A 19,318-nucleotide genomic window follows, 5' to 3' on the forward strand; every position below is an offset into this window, starting at 1 on the left:
GATATTAGGAGAGGTGAACAAAAGCTTGATCAAAGGGGCAGGTTTTAAGAAGCGTCTTAAAGGAAGAAAGAAAGCTTTGGGGGAGGGGGGGGTAGAATTCCAGAACTTAGGACCTAAGCAGTTGAATGCATGGTTGCCAATGCTGGAGCAATTGAATTGGAGGAGTGCAGAGGTCACCAAGGGTTGTAGGCTGGAGGAGTTTACTAAGAAAGGGAGAGGCAAGGCCCTGGAGGGATTTGAACGAGTATGAGGATCTTAAGGCATTGCTAAACCTGGAGCCAATGTAGGTCATCAAACATAGGTGTGATGGGTAAATGGGACTCGGTGCAATTTAGGGTAGGGTAGTAGAAGAGGACTTCTGATCTGTGGTGGCCGGTTGCACATTGGTTTTCATTGTCTGTCTATAGGAAAGGGTGCAGAGAGAGTCTGTAATGCTATGCACTTCTTGTGCCTGATGGCACTGGTGAACTGATAGGTCTGGCGAGCGGTATTTGGAATTGATTCTTGCATTGGAAGAGAAAGAATGGATCTGTTGTAGTGCAGGTTCCCAGTTGGGTCTGTGACACCCAGTATTTAAGGAAAGGTATCAACTTCAGGGATGTACAATTGCAGCTTTGGGATCCACTCCGATTACAAAGAACAAAGGACAAAGAAAAGTACAGCACAGGAACAGGCCCTTTGGCCCTCCAAGCCTGCGCCGATCATATTGCCCGTCAACTAAAACATTTTGCACTTCCGGGGTCCGTATCCCTCTATTCCCAATCTAATCATGTATTTGTCAAGCTGCCTCTTAAATACCACTATCGTACCTGCTTTCACCACCTCCTCTGGCAGCGAATTCCAGACACTCACTACGGTCTGCGTAAAAAAACTTGCCCCGCACATCTCCTCTATAGTTTTCTCCTCCTACCTTAAATCTATGTCTCCTAGTAATTGACTCTTCCACCCTGGGCAAAAGCTTCTGACTATCTACTCTGTCCATGCCACTCATAATTTTGTAAACTTCTATCAAGTCGCCCCTCAATTTCCGTCGCTCTAGTGAGAACAATCTGAGTTTCTCCAATCTCTCCTCATAGCTAATAACCTCCAGACCAGGCAGCATCCTGGTAAACCTCTTCTGCCTCCATATCCTTCTGGTAATGTGGTGACCAGAATTGCACGCAATATTCCAAGTGTGGCCTAACCAAGGTTCTATACAACTGCAGCATGACTTCCCAGCTTTTATACTCAATACCCCTGCCAATGAAGGCAAGCATGCCATATGCCTTCCTGACTACCTTATCCACCTGCGTTGCCACTTTCAGTGACCTGTGGACCTGTACACCCAGATCCCTCTGCCCTGCGATGCACTTAAGGGTTCTGCCATTAATACAATGTCATTTTTTTTTTGCTTAAAACAACTCATGCAATCCAGAAATTTGACTGAAATCAAAATGTTGATAAAACAGCAGAAGAAACATTCTTCAACATTGAATGAAGTGGAATAAACTGCACAGTAAACTTAGGACCTCCAAGGCAGAATTCAAAACTGAAACTAAAACTAAATTAAATCCCACCCAAAGATGCTGGCTTTTCTTTTCCTACACCTAAGAATTTCACATTTCCTGCAGCTTAAGTTTATGTAAGTGTGTTGTATATCTGCTGAAATGCGTTTGTCCATTCTCTCAAAGTGAACCAATAGCTGTAAGGCACCTGGTATGTTTATGTTATGGAAAATTGTATCTGATGTAACAAATAATTGAAGCTGCTGTTAGAAATGGTGAACAATTACAAATGTACTTGCAAGAAAGGAATGATATTAAAATAAATCTTACTTTGAAGGACCGGTGAAGATGTGGCTTCTTAATTTTCAGTTTCAGCAACGCAGCAAACGTTAGACTATAAAAAATCCAAGCTATAAAACTTTTGAGAGACAAAAAATACATTGTTAATGAGTAGACAGGGATTCTAGCAGAGTCTGCACAACTTCAAAAAGAAACCATTTAATAAATTAATGTACTACCACTTATTTTCTAAATGTACACTTATATCTTGGTGCCTCGCCCTCTAGCTACACACGTTTGGAAAATTGACTTGCCGTTCAGGGACCCAGCTAAATATTGGGTAATCTTTTTATTTGGTCTTTTGGACCAGCCTAAAGCATTTTAAACGTCCTTTAAATTCAACAGAACATCTTGGGATAAATTTTCATCTTCAGCACTCCTGACACTGAGATTTGCTCTTCAGGAACAAATTCTAGGAATTCCACCTACTGATGTGGCATTCACTAGACTCCTACATCCCATTTTTGGAATTGCACTGCATCCAGTGATTACTCTTGTAATGGTATTTCATACTGTATCATCAATTGAGGTAAATTGTTTGCTCGGCAGCTCAGGCAGTGTTTTCAAATGTTTAGTTGATAATTCTTTTGCTGAGGGAACAATGAAGATGAAAGGAGGGTGGTTCATGTAAGGAATCTAAGGTATAATTATGTGAAGGACTCCTGAATCAGATCCTTAATCAGGATCTGTGGCATCACCAAAATCTCTTCTCTAAACTCCCTTTGCACACAGACCGGGACTTCTGGACGACAAATAAAAACTTACTGAAAACAGAGCTGCAGTAGTTGCCTGTCCCTTTAAATGCTTCTGCACTTAAGCCTAATGTCTTCTGTCTTCCAATGCCTAATTGATTTAGGAATGATAAGGAGCAAGTCTACTTGCATGAATGCTGTGAGAAAGATCCAAAATTGAAACATTGGAAAACAACGAAAGAGTTTTTGCTAAGGCTGTGCTTTTTAAAATGATCTTGGGTGATCTTCTTTGGTGCTGCTCATGGTAAAACAAACAAACACGCTATTTTATACTGACAACACACATGGGTGTATTAATTGCTACTAAGCCAGAGCTGTGCTTACCTGGTCACTCCCTTCAAGGACAGAAGTCCAATCGCTTTAAACATGAACAAATGTTTAAACAGATTACCCGTGCACTTGCTTATGGTAAATTAGGTCATTGACTGTTTTATAAAGATAAAACTGAAATAAAAAGTTCAAGACATCTAATGCACAATGTATTATTACTATTATTATTATTATATGGTACCATGCCCCTGAAGGCCACAAATTATAACTGTTAAGCAAAAGCTTTATTGTTCATAAATTGGAATATGGCTGCCAGTTTCAGGGTCCAGTTAAGAAGGACACAGCATTTAATTTTTTTTGACCTGTTATAAAAAAGAGCGACATCTACATAATGATGCCTTTGTGTGCCACAGTTCTCAGGGTTCATCTGGTTTCATAGCTTAACTCCAGCAGAAGACTGGAAGAGTTAGATTGCACCAAGTCTTGAACTTTTTTTGGGGGGGGTGGTTCCACCAGAGTTGTGATGGGGGACTGGAACAGTCCTGTGGGAATTTCAGGAATTGAATATATTAGTGGATAGATTTTTAAAAATCTTCTTCACAAACCTGAAATAATTTACAATTGATGCAAAATCCCCTGGGATTACCATTATCACCGCAATGAAAGCTATAAACGCAAGGGCAGGCAATGGTGTCAGACGATGAACATGAGCCATGGACAGAATATCTGGCTGGGAGAGAAAAATATAAAACAATAATCAATATTCTGTTTTTGAATTTTGATTTACGAGTTCCATGTTGTAAAAAAAAGAGCATCTTAATATCTATTGGTTCATTTTTAGGTAATCAAATGCATATTAATCTTGCCACACCTTTGAAATTTATCAACGTGTGTTTTCTTTTCAAAGATTCTACCCTCCTCTCCTGAAATCAGTGGGTGGAATCATCCGTGTCCACTGGCGTTGGGCATGTTCAGTGGCGTGAGTGGACAATATGGAGAGAAGGTCAAAAATTGGTTTCACGATGTCATGAAACCAGTTTGCGGTTTTGTCCACTCAGCCTTTCGATGGTGGGTCGTATTTCCCACCATCGAATGTTGGGATCCTCATTGTATATATCAACATATCATTAAAAGGCTAGCCTGCTGGACTCATCCCCCACCCCGTGAAGGGTTCTCAAAATTCCCACATTTTTCATATCATCAGCAAGGATATGACTTTTGGACTTTTATGGCAGAAGACCCAACTGCTGAGTTAAGTGTAGAACCCAGCAGCCCATGAAGGCCTGAGACTGGACATGCTCAGGCTTGTTGAGCGCAGTGTGGATTGCAGATTCCACAGACCAGGACTGCGTGGGGACAGCAGGTCCCAGAGGACACAAAGAGCGTACCCCAAAACTGCAACCAGCTGTAACCAGACAATGAGAGGAGACAGAAAACGCATTCTTCCCTTTAAAACAATCAACCCAGAGAAAGACTTCATCTTACTCGAAACTAAAGCCCATCAAAATCTTGCATAAATAATCGCTACTAACTATTAAGGCAGGACGGCTGCAATCAATGCAATTATGCGAACCCGTCAATGCTCCACATAAACAATGGCTTTCAGTTCAAGACTAGTTACGAGGACAGGAAGACACTGATGAACATCATGCAAGCCCATTAAAAACAACGAGACAACAATCACCTGGGGAAGCCCACCAAAATCAGACAAAGAACTAACCTTGATTTGGATTGAGATAAGAAATGCGAAAAAAAACAGTATAACAGGGCCACCAGTTATGAAGGGGAAGCTGACAAAGGAGGGGGAGCAGTTTTGGGAGCCGTTGAAGCAGAGTTTAAGCAGGGAGCGGTTGTAGCTGAGCCAAGCGGAGGAAGGAGATCTGGAGGTTTGCAGGCCCACAGGCAACATCAGGGCAAGGGGCACGGGGTGACAGGCTCAACCGAAGACAACAAGGCCACAACCACAGCCCTCCATGAAGATCCGCCACCCAAAACCACGTCCTCCACCCAACTGAACAACCTTTGCAGATTCCACAGACCAGGACCACGTGGGGATGGCAGGCCCCAGAGGACACAAAGAGCGTACCCCAAAACTGCAACCAGCTTACCTGGCTGGATTTCGAACTGTCAAGGAACCCTGGTTGGTGAGCATGATCCCTGACCTCTCCTAGTTCAATTTAGTTAGGTTTTGGGGGTGGGACAAGGTTAAGGGGATTAGTAGCGTGATTTTCCCTCATTATGCCGTGTGTTCCCCATTCTTAACTAAGTGTACTTTGTAGGTCTGTATAATCTCAGTGTAATCCTAATGTTATAAGTTCATTTGTGACACCAAAACCAGTTGCCTGCTGCACTTTGTCACAACCCCCAAATAAGTCCAAGGTCTAGAACTCAGGGAGTGGGAGTGATTCGGATCTGTCCATTCGAGCAACACAGAGGCATCAAAGTGCCACCAAGTGCTCCAGAGCTTTTCACCCCTTAGGCACAGACTGCAAAATATAGAGTGTTTTAGTGGGCTGCAGAACAGTTGGATGACTGGGCACGTTGCACAATTTCCTTGCTAAAGCTGGCCTGGAACAGTCACTGCTGGAGGCACTCATAGCTCCTTGCAATGTCATCATCCTGTTTGGACCAGTCTCCCCATGGTTCAAGCTAACAGTGCAGCCTTGCAGTGTGGTTTAGGAGAATGCCTGTGCCTGAGCTGAGAGCACAGCATGCAGCCCAATGGGTGAAGCTGACACACACCACCACCCCCTACACCCGCTGGATCATCCACCCACGTTGACGTGATTGCACACTGATGTGTTTTACAATAGTAAATAAAAGGAGTGCACTTGGCAGGCTGCACTTTGAGGGGAACTCAGAGGTGAGCACACAGTGCCATTGCAGAGCACTTGCAAGGGACGCGTATTGGACCTCAAAGTTGATGAGTTTTGGGGGCGGAGGGCAAAGGCTGCTCTACAGTTGAAGGTAGGGCACAAGCACATGTGGGGTGGGGGGTATGGGTGAGGGAAGCGGCCACACATTAGGGAAACCTTGTACAAAGTGACTGTTCCACTGCAGCTGAAACAGTTCAGGCACAGCCACATTGATATGATTGGAGTCGGGCTTCTAGCTTATCTGTCCATTCGAGCAACACAGAGGCATCAAAGTGCCACCAAGTGCTCCAGAGCTTTTCACCCCTTAGGCACAGACTGCAAAATATAGAGTTTTTTAGTGGGCTGCAGAACAGTTGGATGACTGGGCACGTTGCACAATTTCCTTGCTAAAGCTGGCCTGGAACAGTCACTGCTGGAGGCACTCATAGCTCCTTGCAATGTCATCATCCTGTTTGGACCAGTCTCCCCATGGTTCAAGCTAACAGTGCAGCCTTGCAGTGTGGTTTAGGAGAATGCCCGTGCCTGAGCTGAGAGCACAGCATGCAGCCCAATGGGTAAAGCTGCCGCCAATCGGTCAGGTGGACTGGGGCGGAGATGGTTGGAGTTTTGGGTAGCCATGCAGCACAATAAACTCTGGCCATCCAAGTGGTGGCCAGCACTCTCCGGGCTGCGTTAAGGGGCCTTCAGACTTAACCAAGAGAGGTTCTTAGTACACCCATGCTAACCATGTCTCTCCCTTTTATCCTGCCAGAGGAGTACATCAGGATCATGGAGCCTGGTGAACTAGCTGTATGCCTCCTGGCGTGAAGAGAGTGACTGCAGCACTTGGCTGTGCAGGGGGAGGACCAGCAATCCCTGGAAGAAGAGGCATCTCAGGCTCCCACACATGTCGCCAAAGAGCCACAGCAAGCCGTCGCTGTCGGCGTCTAGATAGACTCAGGGTCTATGGACATCACCTTTCCTTCCTGCAGATGAGCAAGAACCAGTGTTGCCGAAGATTGGTCAGTCACATCTGCCAGCTACTGCAGGATTTGGCACTACTTGGACATGGAGGGCATCCACTGCCAGTGGCCGTGAAAGTGACAGTGATGCTCAATTTCTACACCAGTGATTCCTATCAGGGCTCCACAGGTGACCTCTGTGGGATATCACAAGCCTCCACCAACATATGCATCCATGAGGTCACAGATGCCATCTTCATGAGGGGACACAACTTTGTGCATTTTGCCTGGGACCAGGAGAGCCAGGATGCAATAGCAATTGGATTTGTCCAGGTCTCTGGTTTTCCACAGGTGCAGAGTGTCATTGACTGGACTCATGTGGCGCTCAGACCTCCGTCGCAACAAGAGGTCAACTATGTCAACTGCAAGGGCTTCCATTCGCTGAATGTGCAGCAGGTGTGCGACCACCACAAACACATCCTGCAGGTCTGCGCATGGTTTCCAGGAAGTGTCCATGACTCCTACATTCTCAGTCAGCCACAGATCCCTGACATTTTCCAGGATCCACAGAAACTGCAGGGTTGTCTCCTCGGAGACATGGGCTACCCCCAGAGGATGTGGCTGATGACACCTGTGAGGTGGCCTCAGACTACAGCAGAGCGAAGGTGTAATGAGGCTCATGCTGCAACTTGCAACCTGGTGGAGCAAACCATCAGGATGCTGAAGATGAGGTTCAGGTGCCTGGACCGGTCTGGTGGAGCCCTGCAATACAGTCTGCAGAGGGTGTCATGCATTATCGTCGCCTGCTGTACCCTTTACAACCTGGTGCTGCAGCAGGGAGAGGAGTTGGCTGAGGAGGAGATGCAGGAGCTGGAAGTCACCTCTGATGAGGAGGACGTTGAAAGGGGTGAGGGTGAGGAGGTCCTCAAAGGTGGTGATGGCGATTAGACCCTCGCATTTGCCAGATGATGCAGGTGTGCTCAGGAGGCCCTTATAGCTGCTAGATTTGTGGAGGATGATGACGACATGCAGTGAGGAGACACTATAAATCCTCACATTGCATCTATGAACATTTGACTCCAGTTTGGCTTATGGCAGTGCGCATACCCTCTGTGATAATACTCCTGTAATGGAGACGCAGTGGAGGGCCTAATAGTTGTTCGATCGCAGGAGGATGATGACAACATGCAGTGAGGACACTCCATAGATCTTCACACAGCCTCTGAGAATGTCTGACTCCTGTCTGGCTGAGGGCAGCTCACTTGTGCCCTGTGATCAGGGTCACACCATAGAGACACACCATGAAACTTTAAAAGCACCTGATCCTTTGTCCACCTTCAGCACCTGAGCCCTTCAGGAGCACAGCATCGTTGGTCACAGATGCTGAAGAGATGGGGGCTACTCCCACCTTAAAGGTGCTGAGAACACACAGAGAGAATGAAGGAACTCTGTAATGCCTGCCCACGACATTCTGGCAGCAATGACAAGAACCATCGAGGTGCAGACATCAGTAGTGTGTCAGGGAGTGTGAGGCGGGACCATCACTTTAGTCTGAAGGCTGCACAGAGCCCAGGGAAGAGATCCTGGACTGAGACACCTGCTTTATTGTGCAGAAAGGTTTCACATCTGAGTGATAAGAACACTGCTCATCAGAACAAGGAGCCATGGGCAGGGAGACATTCTTGGGAGTTTATTCACAATAGTGAACATTATGTACAAATGATTAACACCTGTGCCCAGACTGTGCAACTACGTCTTCTTAAGCGGGCTTGGCCTAAATAGCCAAGTGGTTATGTACTGGGCTTGTAACCCCAAGATCAAGAGTTCAAATCTCACAATGGCAAACTATGAAACAATGTAACTTCATCTGAAACAGATGGAAACGGGTTTTGTACTCAAAAGAGTTACGTCTTCTTAAGCGGGCTTGGCCTAAATAGCCAAGTGTTTATGGTACTGGGCTTGTAACCCCAAGATCAAGAGTTCAAATCTCACAATGGCAAACTATGAAACAATGTAACTTCATCTGAATAGGAACAGATGGAAACGTGTTTGTACTCGAAAGAGTTACGTCTTCTTAAGCTTCCTAACCCAGTCGTTATGTCTTGGTGCTCCCTGGATACCCACAGTGGAGGCGGAGGCAGCCTGCTGACTGCTACGCCCTGTCCATGATGACCTTGGCAGGAATCCTATGGAGGGCCGAGATCTGGAGGGCCCCAGCCTGCTTTGTGTGGCAGTGGTACCTTCACCGAGCTGCTGAGGTAACAGGAAGAGGGGATTTGGATGGGCCGAACACTTACAGAGTCATCTGGGTGAATGGCCCTGGGATGTGCACCTGCTGGTCCTCCGCCCTATGGGTGCCCAAGGGCCCCAGGCTGACTCCTTGAGAAGAAAGGGTAGCTGGAGTGAGACCGAGCTGCCCAGCACCCCTCTTGCGTGCACACTGTTGGAGGTCAACTATGGCATCAGCGAAGGAGTTTAGCCCAAACAACAATGCAGGAACAACGTGTTGGACCAAGGTCTCCATGGCGGCTACCAGCCTACCAGTATTGACCTTGGTGTGTTGGCACCTCGGCGCTATCACTTAGCCTGAGGCTACTCTAAAGCTAGGTCCCACTGAGGTGTGTATCTCTGTGCTGGTGGAGGGTGTGGGTGGGCTGTGATGGGACTTCAGTGAGTGTGCCTTCAGATTCCTCTTCAGAGGTTTCTTCAGAGCTCGATAGGAGGCCCTGGGTCATAGACTCTGTCTGCTGTTTGGCAGATGTGTCTGCAAAAACAAGGGGAGATAATTAGTGCAAGGCAGTGGCCTGTGAAACAGGAAACATCACACACAGCATGGTTATCTGATGGATGTTGCACTGCTGGATCCTCACTTGGTAGAGCAGCGCCGGCCTCACCGTCAGCACAGGACCGGTCCCGGTCATCGCCGGCCAGCTGAATGGCTCTGTTTTCAAAGTCCATGAGGGCCTTGATTTCAGGCATTCCTCCATCGGTAAACAACCTCTCCCTCTTGTGTGCCAGCTTACCCTGCATGAATAGAGATGGAGGGAGTGTAAGCAGGACACCTGCCAGGCCAGATGATAAGTACGCCTGGCCTGTGTGGGTGGTGAGTGTTCCCCATGAACGGGATGAGGACAATGAAGGTGTGTAAGAGAGAGTCAATGTTGATGTCCCTTGAACTGGCAGTGAGTGAGATCCCTGTGGATGTGTGATGGGTTCGTGAGTGTGTGAGTTGAGAGTGATGAGAAGTGTGACTTACCCTGGCGGATCAGAGGAGATCATTCATCCCCTTTCAGCACTGGGTGGCTGTCCTCTTTTGCAGGGTGTTGGCGCTGATCACCACCTCCCGAGCCAGATTAGTGAGGCTGCTGCCCATCCTGCGGCCAGAGCAGGGGGCAGAAGACATCACAGTGAGTCTGCACCGCGTCCAAAAGGCACTCAAGGGACACGCCATTGAACCTGGGGGGGCTGCAGTCTTTGCCTTTTGGGGCCATCCTGTCTTCCGTGAATTAGTCGTGGGCTGGAAGCACTGAGAGGTGCGCATGTGGCTGGGCTTTAACTATGGAGCCCAGCATGATGAAGCGGTGAGTTGATGGCATGGTGGGCAAATGAGAGCCCACCCCCCCCATGGAAACGGCGTGTGCTCTGGGAATGCGTAATTAATGCAGTGGGTTTGAAACGAAACGGCGTGAAAAGTCGCCATTGCAGCTGGTGGGTAAAATTTCAGTTTGACAGGCCCGCTATCGCTCTTTGTGCAAATCTGGGACGATTCCGCTCGAGTCACCAAGTTTCTGTCTGTGCCAGGAATTCTTTAATATCTTGCTCAAACGGTCGTGAGTCATGAATGAGCCTGGACATTGAGTTTTTCGACTGAAATGAAAACGGAAAACGCTAGAAATATTCAGCAGGTCAGGCAGAATCTGCAGAAAGTGAAACTTCTTAGGTCAATGGCCTTTCAACATAACTTGAAGATGTTCGCAATTTGAATGTGAACAGCATAACGGCGGAGATAAAGGCAAAATACTGTGGATGCTGGAAACCTGAAACAAAAATGAAAAATGCTGGATAAGTTCAGCAGGTCTGACAGCATCTTCAGAGCTCTGAAGAAGAGTCATACGGACTTGAAACCTTAACTCTGTCTTGCTCTCCACAGACGCTGTTAGGCCTGCTGAACATTAGGGCTGAGCCTGATGCTGTTGTCACATGATGTCCATACACATGCATTTTCCATTAGCTCTCACCAGATAGCAAGAAGAAGCAGGAATCATCCATAGCATGAGACTGTTGAGTCTATTTGTAAGTATCCTTACCACTTCCCTGGCCATCAGCAGCTAATTAGGCAGACAATCAAGATTGCAAAGTTTCGGGATAATTCTGTGTTCCCATGCTCATAGCGGGGAGCTGTGCTCAGAAGCAGCATACGTCAGAGAAAAGGGGCTGCAATACTAGGCTGTACCTTCAGTCTACATTCTATATACTGCACTCAATTTCTCTTTCCAATGACTTGTCTCCCACCAAAAGTTATTTTTTATGACATTCTGCATGACTCATGATACTTTAGCAGCATTGGAAGTATAATGTCAGGCTGTGGCGGCCAGTGAAGAGTAATTGGCTGGAGTGGGAGAAAGAGCTCTGGACACAGAGATTCCAGGAGTGCCAAAGGTTGAGAATGCCCAATCTCTTTAAACCTTTGAATAATTGCCTCCTTTTTTGTACCCATTCCAAACATTTATACCAGGCAGCTGGCATTGTCACTTAATTTACATTAAAGTAGGGCCTAATAAGCAATGTCTATCCTAATTTTTTTTGGTGTCTGCCACTTGTTCTTTTGAATGGGTAGTACCTTTATCTTTTGTGTGGACATGGACTCGTGCTATCTTGGAGACAATTTGTGAGCAGCTTGCACAATATCTTCCCGGCAACATACAGGAAACATTGTTTCCTGGTGCACAGTTTAATGTGCAGGTTCTTAGTCCCAACTCATTAAGAAATAATAATTCCAGATTCAAGGTTAAAGAAGCAATCTTACTTCATTTATCCTTTATGGGTGTTTATTAAAGAAATGTTGTAGAACTTTTGTTAGGTGCTTTAATACTTACAATGGAGGTCCTGATAGAAAATATTTTACTTGTTCTGCGGAAGAAATAACTTTGATAGAATTAATGGTTACATCTTGTCTCATGCTTTTATATGTTCTTAGTTGACATTGCTTCCTGTATAAACAAAATGTTTACAGTGAGCTTTGCATTAAGTTTGAAACTGTCCTCCAGTTTCCCATCACTCTGGCAGGTATTAATAAGCAAGCTGGGCTATCTCATGCAGCCCACTACCCCTCACTCTCAGAAGCTTTTCCCTTCAGGACACCAGTCAGTGTCACTTTATTCCCCTTTCCTATCTGTCTTTGTTAAAAGTGTGAGATGCGCACTGTTCTTAATTGCCAAACTGATGTTTTATGTATGAGGCACAGTAACAGTTCTATGTCCTTACCAATGAACCTTCTCTGGCTGCTACGTAGCAACTGCGACCTCCAGTGAAGAAACTACCATTTACAGACCCAAATGTGGAAAGTATAACTGACAACGGAATAATCCATGCCCAGCTGCCCAGCACTTTGTTTCTGAAAATAGAAAATATTTAGAAAAGTTATGAAAAACAATAGCCATTATTCACCATTGTCATTTGGACTGGTGTTAATTGTACTGTTACTAAAGTATTGCTCTGTTATAACATTACTCAAAAATTGGGAGGGCTATTTTAATTCCCTCCATTCAGCAGGGAATGGGATGATAATAGAGTTAAAATTAAAATCATCCAGTTTGCAGCCCCACTCCCTTTCTGCCACAATTTTTAGCAGACCTTTCATTTAGGAGCCCAGATACCTCCTAATTCAGGTTGAGGTCTCATTTATCTAGATAAACTGAGGTCCTATCACATAGATAGGCTTCAATGTAATGCAATTATAATAGCCTTTTGCAGGAATGTGTGTTGACAATGCCGCTTATAGATAACAAGTATCACAGGCAGTGAAATTTGTCTTGGGCAGTAGTATAGAACAACAATAGCTCATTTTCAGCACATTTTACATTCTCCTTATACATCGCCCAGAATGGGCATGTCATATTCATAACTTTAAAAATGGGCTGTATTCAGTATAGAATTTTCTGGAATTGTCTTTTCCTTTAAAAATGAACATTAAAAGTCTGCCAAGGTGGCTGCTGAGGGTCAGGTGACTTTTGCAATTTGTACAAAAGTTCAGAAGTATCTCAAGTCTCCAGAAAGTTCCAAATTGAATGACTATGGATGGAGTGTCTCCTTTGAATAGACATACCAATACAAAACCATTTGCGGAATTCACACCTTCCATTTTTTTGTGGACATAACCAAAAGACAACAACTATAGACTCCTAGACTCAGTGTCTCTGAACCTGAAACTTAACAAAGAGAGCTGCAGAGAAATAAATCATAAGCAGGTGTGAATGACTACCATTCATCCCCCGCCCCACCCCTTGTGCAGCACATCAAGTCATTCTGGCTGGACAATAGAACACTGAGATTGTGGTCATCTAATTGAAACTGTCTTCAGATAACCAATCTTACTTACTCCAAGCACCAGGGTGAAATTAATTAGCCTGAAAACAACACAGAAGAAACAGCAACAGCAGCAAAGGCATCAACATCTGAACATCTGTCTTAAAACTGGAAACTGCAACATTGTAACGTCTCCAAGTCTGTTCCTTTTCAAGTTCACCGGTACAGTAAACCAACCGAATGGGGTTTGCACAAGTGAACAGTGAGAAACTATCTATTCATGTTGGGAGTCAGCAACAAGAAGTCCTCAATTTAAAATGATTACTCAAGGAGTTGACAAGAGAGGTTAGGAGAAATTTCTTTACACAGAGGGTTGCAAGAACATTGAGTGTTTTGCAATAAGCAGTAATTGAGGCAGAGATCATATCTTTTAAGGGGAAAATGAATAAACATTTGAAGCTGAAGGAGACGCAATTCTATAGGGTGGGGCGGGGGTGGGGTGGGGTTTGGGGGTGTTGGAGTGAGTTGTGACCAAGAATGCAGCATTAGTTTCAGATTATTTCAATAAAGAGCCAGCACAAATATGATGGCATCCTTCTGGGCTGCAAGTGTCTTTGAATCTATAGGATTTGCTGACTAAAGATCGCCAATGTGGAGAATTCATTTGCCAAAGGCATTCTTTGCATAAATATACAAATAAAATCACAATTTATGTTGGTGTAAGTAACTTACCCCCATGTTACAGCCACAGCACCAGATTTCATCATCTCATTTGGACTCATGGCTGCCAAGTAGCTGACATTTACCATCACATACAACAATGTCACCAGTGGAATTGAAATCAATAAAGCTCGAGGCAGGTTCACCTGAAACAGGAAATTCAGTGCATTCTCTATTATAGGTTTAGATTGATCAACATTTTCAAAAATAAAAATACAAAGTAAACTCAAAAGCTCCCATGCACCACCTGATGTAATGTTGAAGTGTATAGTAAAGGGTGCGGGAGGTGGTTTTCAGCTTCCATCGCTGCCTGTGCTCAGTTAGTTCAGCCTGTAGTGACACTATAATTAGCTTCAATAGCCACAATTTCTCATCCATTAATTTCTATCGATGGAAAATCACTGCAGGACATCTTGATGCTCCAGTGGCCCAGGTATCTTGCAAACTTAGTTCCAGGCAAGGACACATCTTGAACAATAATTCCTCCTATATTTCAATACTCATTGTTCAGGTTCACACTTGAAAAATGAATAGAAGTTGCTGTAAATTATGGCAGGCCAATTAGCTTTCCATATTTCCATCGTTCAATTTTTTCTCACCTTTGAAGAATGCAAAGATAACCCCTGACTTCTTTTTCCCAACACCAATCTCCTCCTTAAACCTGCCTCCACTGCCCAATCACAAGTACCTTGAATGTCAAGTGACAGGAGCTCGTAGACTTCTTTCTCTCAAAATAGAGGCCACCCATTTAGCAGCCTCTGCTACTTCTCCATCGAACCAAGCCTTCCTCATTCTTTTCTTAACGCACTGTCCTAGCATTGAACCATGTTTCTCTCTACTTTCTTTGCCATCGCCCAAGTGAGCTCATTTCTTCCAAGAGTTCCATTTTCTCCTCCCTTGACTCCATTCCCACAACACTACTGATCACCTAGTTTTCCTTCCTGACACTGGAAATGGTTCCCACTCCTCAGACATTGTCCTCCCCTTCCAAAACAACAATCATTATGCTCCTCAAATGAAATACACTCAACACCTCTGCCCTTGCATATGCTCCACTTTCAATTCTTTTTTACATTTATGTCTTGGCGCTTCCTAAATTGTTGCCCATTTATGTTGTAATTACAAGTTTGAATCTCCTGCAGGATGACCCTGATTAAAGTCACGAATGCCATTCTCTGTTACTATAGTTCATTATGTTTCTCATCCTGCTCAACCTCATTGCAGCATTTAACACAGCTGACAACATTATCTGCCTTAAACAACTCCCCAGCTTAATCGGACCACATTCTCTTAGCTTCCCTTTTATTTGTCTAATAATAGCCAGAGCATTTCCAGAATGACATCTCTTCTGGTCCCCAAACCTTACCTCTGAAATCCCCCAACCACTTATCTTTGGCACCTCCCATTTTACATCTATGTGTTGCCCCCTGACAATATCATCTATAGGGATAAGATAAGATTCCACAATATACAGATGTTATACAGCTCCACCTGCAGTCCATCACGTCTCTGTCTGACATCTCTTCTCTGACATCCAGTCCTAAATGAGCCCTAATTTCTTCCAGTTAAACATTGGGAAGACTGAAGCTATCATCCTTGGCCCTGCCTCAACAGCGAATTCATCACCGCCCCCCCCCACCTCCCACAACCTCCAAACCTTCTACTATCTCAGGTTGAGATACCCTGCTGGCAACCTCACCATCATATTCAACTAAATTTCTGAAGCCATGTCCTCTCCATCAGAAACGTCACCTATATCTAACCCTGCAACACCTACCTCAGCCTATCTACTGCTTAAACCCTTATCCATGCCTATGTCATCCCCAGACTTAACTATTCCAATGTCTTCTCAGCCAGCCCCTGACCATCCCAGCTTCTGTGAACTTTGGCATATATGTATCTCTTCATGCCACCCATTACTCCTGAGCTCATGATCTACACTGACTTCCAATTCCAAATCCCCCAAAATTAAACTTGCCTCTCTTTATATCTGTTACACTGTATAGTTGTTACCACGGATTTTGGTGATTGTCTATTCTCCCAAAGAATGCTGTTCAAGTCCGTAGTTTTACAAAACCATTATCCTTTATTTACAGCAAGTATTTACACATTTAGTCTTCTCCTTTTGGAGATCCTCCTCCTTCCAGATCTTTCTTACTTCTCAGTCATGTGATCTGCCATCACAATTGCATCAACACCATGTATGCTTCTGATGCTAACCCTTTACTCTACATCTCCTCCCAAGTCTTTATCCCTATCATATTTACATCCTCCTACAATATCTAGAATCCTCCAGCCCTACCCCATCTCCTCTCATGGAGTGAGCCAGCTATCGGCCTTTCACAGAATCCCAATGTGTTACAGTTTGATCATTGTTGCAGCATCGGAAGAGGTAGTCAGGTGGTTAATTGCTGTTGGAAAGCTCATCCCCCCTGTGAACGAGGTTTCCTAAAATGTGCAAAGGCCACTTGGCCTTTTCACCTGTTGGACAGAGAGCGAAAAATTTAATTTAATTACATTGTTAATGGACTTAATAGGTCTTTTAATTGTTGGCGGATGCGCTACCAACTCCTGCGCACGCCTGCTGACCGAAATATCGCACGAGTGCATAATAATGTCTTGATGTTCGCCCGATGTCATCGCGTGTCATTTTACTCTTGAGCGGGCCAGGCAGGTTCCCACCCGCTCAGCGAAAAATCCTGCTCCCCATTAAATTCAAAAAAACTGATTAACTCAATTGAAAATTACCTCATTGTTATGATGTTAACATCTGTGTTAATTGCCAGTCCACCTATCCCAATCAACACAGCTTCATTAAACCCAGAAGAGGGCGCATTGGAGCTGGTTTGTGCTTCAGTTTTATCTCCCTACCTGACCTCAATCCATTTGTTCTTAGTGTTTAAAATTCCCTTAGGTTTCTCTTAAAAAAAACTCAAGAAATTTGTCAACACCGAGATGCTGATTGTAATATGAATGAATGGGCTATTGTTTGGTCAATCTAGAGAAACCACTCATTTTTAAACAAGCTCTGCCCAAAATACATATTAAAATCATTGATCACCAAGTCCTTTATGTGAAAAAAATAGCTACAGAATCCCCAACCATGACAGATAGTTTATGATAACTAACTAAGTTCTGGCTACAGATGTACATTTTTATCATCATGAAGATGCTAGGTGCTTCATATAACGGAGTTGCAATACGCCCCAGTGTTAGCAGCTAACAAAAAGTTAGGTGTTCAGGAGAATAGAGAAGTAGGGACAGGACCGACACGTCTATGGGATAGAATTCTTTTACAACCTAATTCTACATGTGAGAAAGGAGGCAGCATTGACAACATCTTTCTTCCATTGTTTGACAATAACTTCCATTTACACCTGCCCCAAAGTTAAGCCTGCCTATCGAATGAGCAGGTGGATAAAACATTGATAAAATACTTATGGTTCTTTTCTCAATGCGCTCCTGTGCCCTGACATTTAGGGGAGGCGATGGCGTAGTGGTATTGTCGCAGGACTAATAATCCAGAGACTCAAAGTAATGCTCTGGGGACCTGGGTTTGAATCCCACCACAGCAGTGGGTGGAATTTAAAGTCAATAAAAATCTGGAATTAAACGTATAATGATGACCATGAAACCATTGTCGGTTGTTGTAAAAACCCATCTGGTTCACTAGTGCCTCTTAGGGAAGAAAATCTGCTGTCCTTACCTGGTCTGGCCTAGATGTGACTTCAGACCCACAGTAATATGCTTGCCTCTGAAATGGCCTAGCAAGTCACTCAGTTGTATCAAACTGCTACAAAGCCTCAAAAAAGGAATGAAACTGGACAGACCACCTGGCATTGACCCTAGGTGCTGGAAATAACAATAGCAAACTCAGCCCTGTTGATCCCGCAAAGCCCTCCTCCCTAATATCTGGGGGCTTGTGCAAAAATTGGGAGGGCTGTCTCACAGACTAGTCAAGCAACAATCTGACATAGTCATCCTCACGGAATTATATCCTACTATAATGTCCCAGACACCATCATCACCATCTCTGGTAATATCCTGTACTACTGCCAGATACTGCAAATGCTATGGGCCCTGACAATATTCTGGCAATAGTACTGAAGACTCATGCTCCAGAACTTGCCGTGTCCCTGGCCAAGCTGTTCCAGTACAACTACAACACTGGCAACTGCCCGGCTATGTGGAAAATTGCCCAGGTATGTCCTGCGCACTCAAAGCAGGACAAATCCAACCCAGCCAATTACTGCCCCATCAGTCTACTCTCGATCATCAGTAAAGTAATGGAAGGGGTTATCAACCGGGCTATCAAGCAGCACTTGCTTAGCAATAACCTGTTCACTGATGCCCAGTTTGAGTTCTGCCAGGGTCACTCAGCTCCTGAACTCATTACAGCCTTGGTTTAAACATGGACAAATGAGTTGAACTCCTGAGATGAGGTGAGAGTGACAGCCCTTGACATCAAGGCAGCATTTGACCGAGTGTAGCATCAAGGAGCCCCAGCAAAACTGGAATCAATGGTAATCGGGGGGAAACTTTCCGCTAGTTGGAGACATACCTAGCACAAAGGAAGGTGGTTGTGATTGTTGGGGGTAGGTCACCTCAGCTGCAGGACATCATTGCAAGAGTTCCTCAGGACAGTGGTGTCCTAGACCCAACCATCTTCACTGCTTCTTCAATGACCTTTCTTCAATCAGAAGTGGGGATGTTCGCTGATGATTGCACAATGTTCAGCACCATTCACGACTCCTCAGATACTGAAGCAGTCCATGTCCAAATGCAGCAAGGCCTGGACAATAACCAGGCTTGGGCTGACAAGTGGCAAGCAATGTTCATGCCACACAAGTATCAAGCAATGACTATCACCAACAAGAGAGAATCCAAGCATCACCCCTTGATGTTCAATGGCATTGTCATCACTGAATTACCCCACTGTCAATATCCTGGGCATTACCATTGACCAGAAACTGAACTGGACTAGCCATATAAATACTGTGGCTACAAGAGTAGGTCAGAAGCTAAGAAACCTGCGACGAGTGACTTCCAAAGCCTGTCCACCATCTACAAGGCACAAGTCAGGAGTGTGATAGAACACTCCCCACTTGCCTGGATGAGTGCAGCTGCAACAACACTCAGAAAGCTTGACACCATCCAGGACAAAGCAGTCCGCTTGATTGGCACCACATCCACAAACATTCACTCCCTCCACCACCAACACACAGAAGCAGCAGTGTGTACCATTTACAAGATGCACTACAGGAATTCACCAAGGCTCCTTAGACAGTACCTTCCAAACCCACGACCACTACCATCTAGCAGGATAAGGGCAGCAGATAGATGGGAACACCACCATCTGGAAGTTCCCCTTCAAGTCACTCACCATCCTGACTTGGAAATATATCGCTGTT

The 19,318-nt window shown here is 44.9% G+C and overlaps 1 protein-coding gene across 1 annotated transcript in view; it reads right to left on the bottom strand.

The window, feature by feature from the left end:
- zmp:0000001267 (b(0,+)-type amino acid transporter 1) overlaps nt 1–19,318 on the bottom strand; it is a 28,784-nt gene that overhangs the window by 2,827 nt on the left and 6,639 nt on the right. Inside the window, exons 2-5 of the mRNA XM_041187431.1 lie at nt 13,920–14,053; nt 12,147–12,276; nt 3,451–3,575; nt 1,815–1,902 (exon numbers count right to left, since the gene is read on the bottom strand). Of these exons, the coding sequence (XP_041043365.1) occupies nt 1,815–1,902; nt 3,451–3,575; nt 12,147–12,276; nt 13,920–14,053 (477 nt within the window). The remainder of the gene's footprint in view (nt 1–1,814; nt 1,903–3,450; nt 3,576–12,146; nt 12,277–13,919; nt 14,054–19,318) is intronic.

The sequence above is a fragment of the Carcharodon carcharias genome, chromosome 5 (genome assembly GCF_017639515.1).
Source record: "Carcharodon carcharias isolate sCarCar2 chromosome 5, sCarCar2.pri, whole genome shotgun sequence".
NCBI classification, from domain to species: Eukaryota; Metazoa; Chordata; class Chondrichthyes; order Lamniformes; family Lamnidae; genus Carcharodon; species Carcharodon carcharias.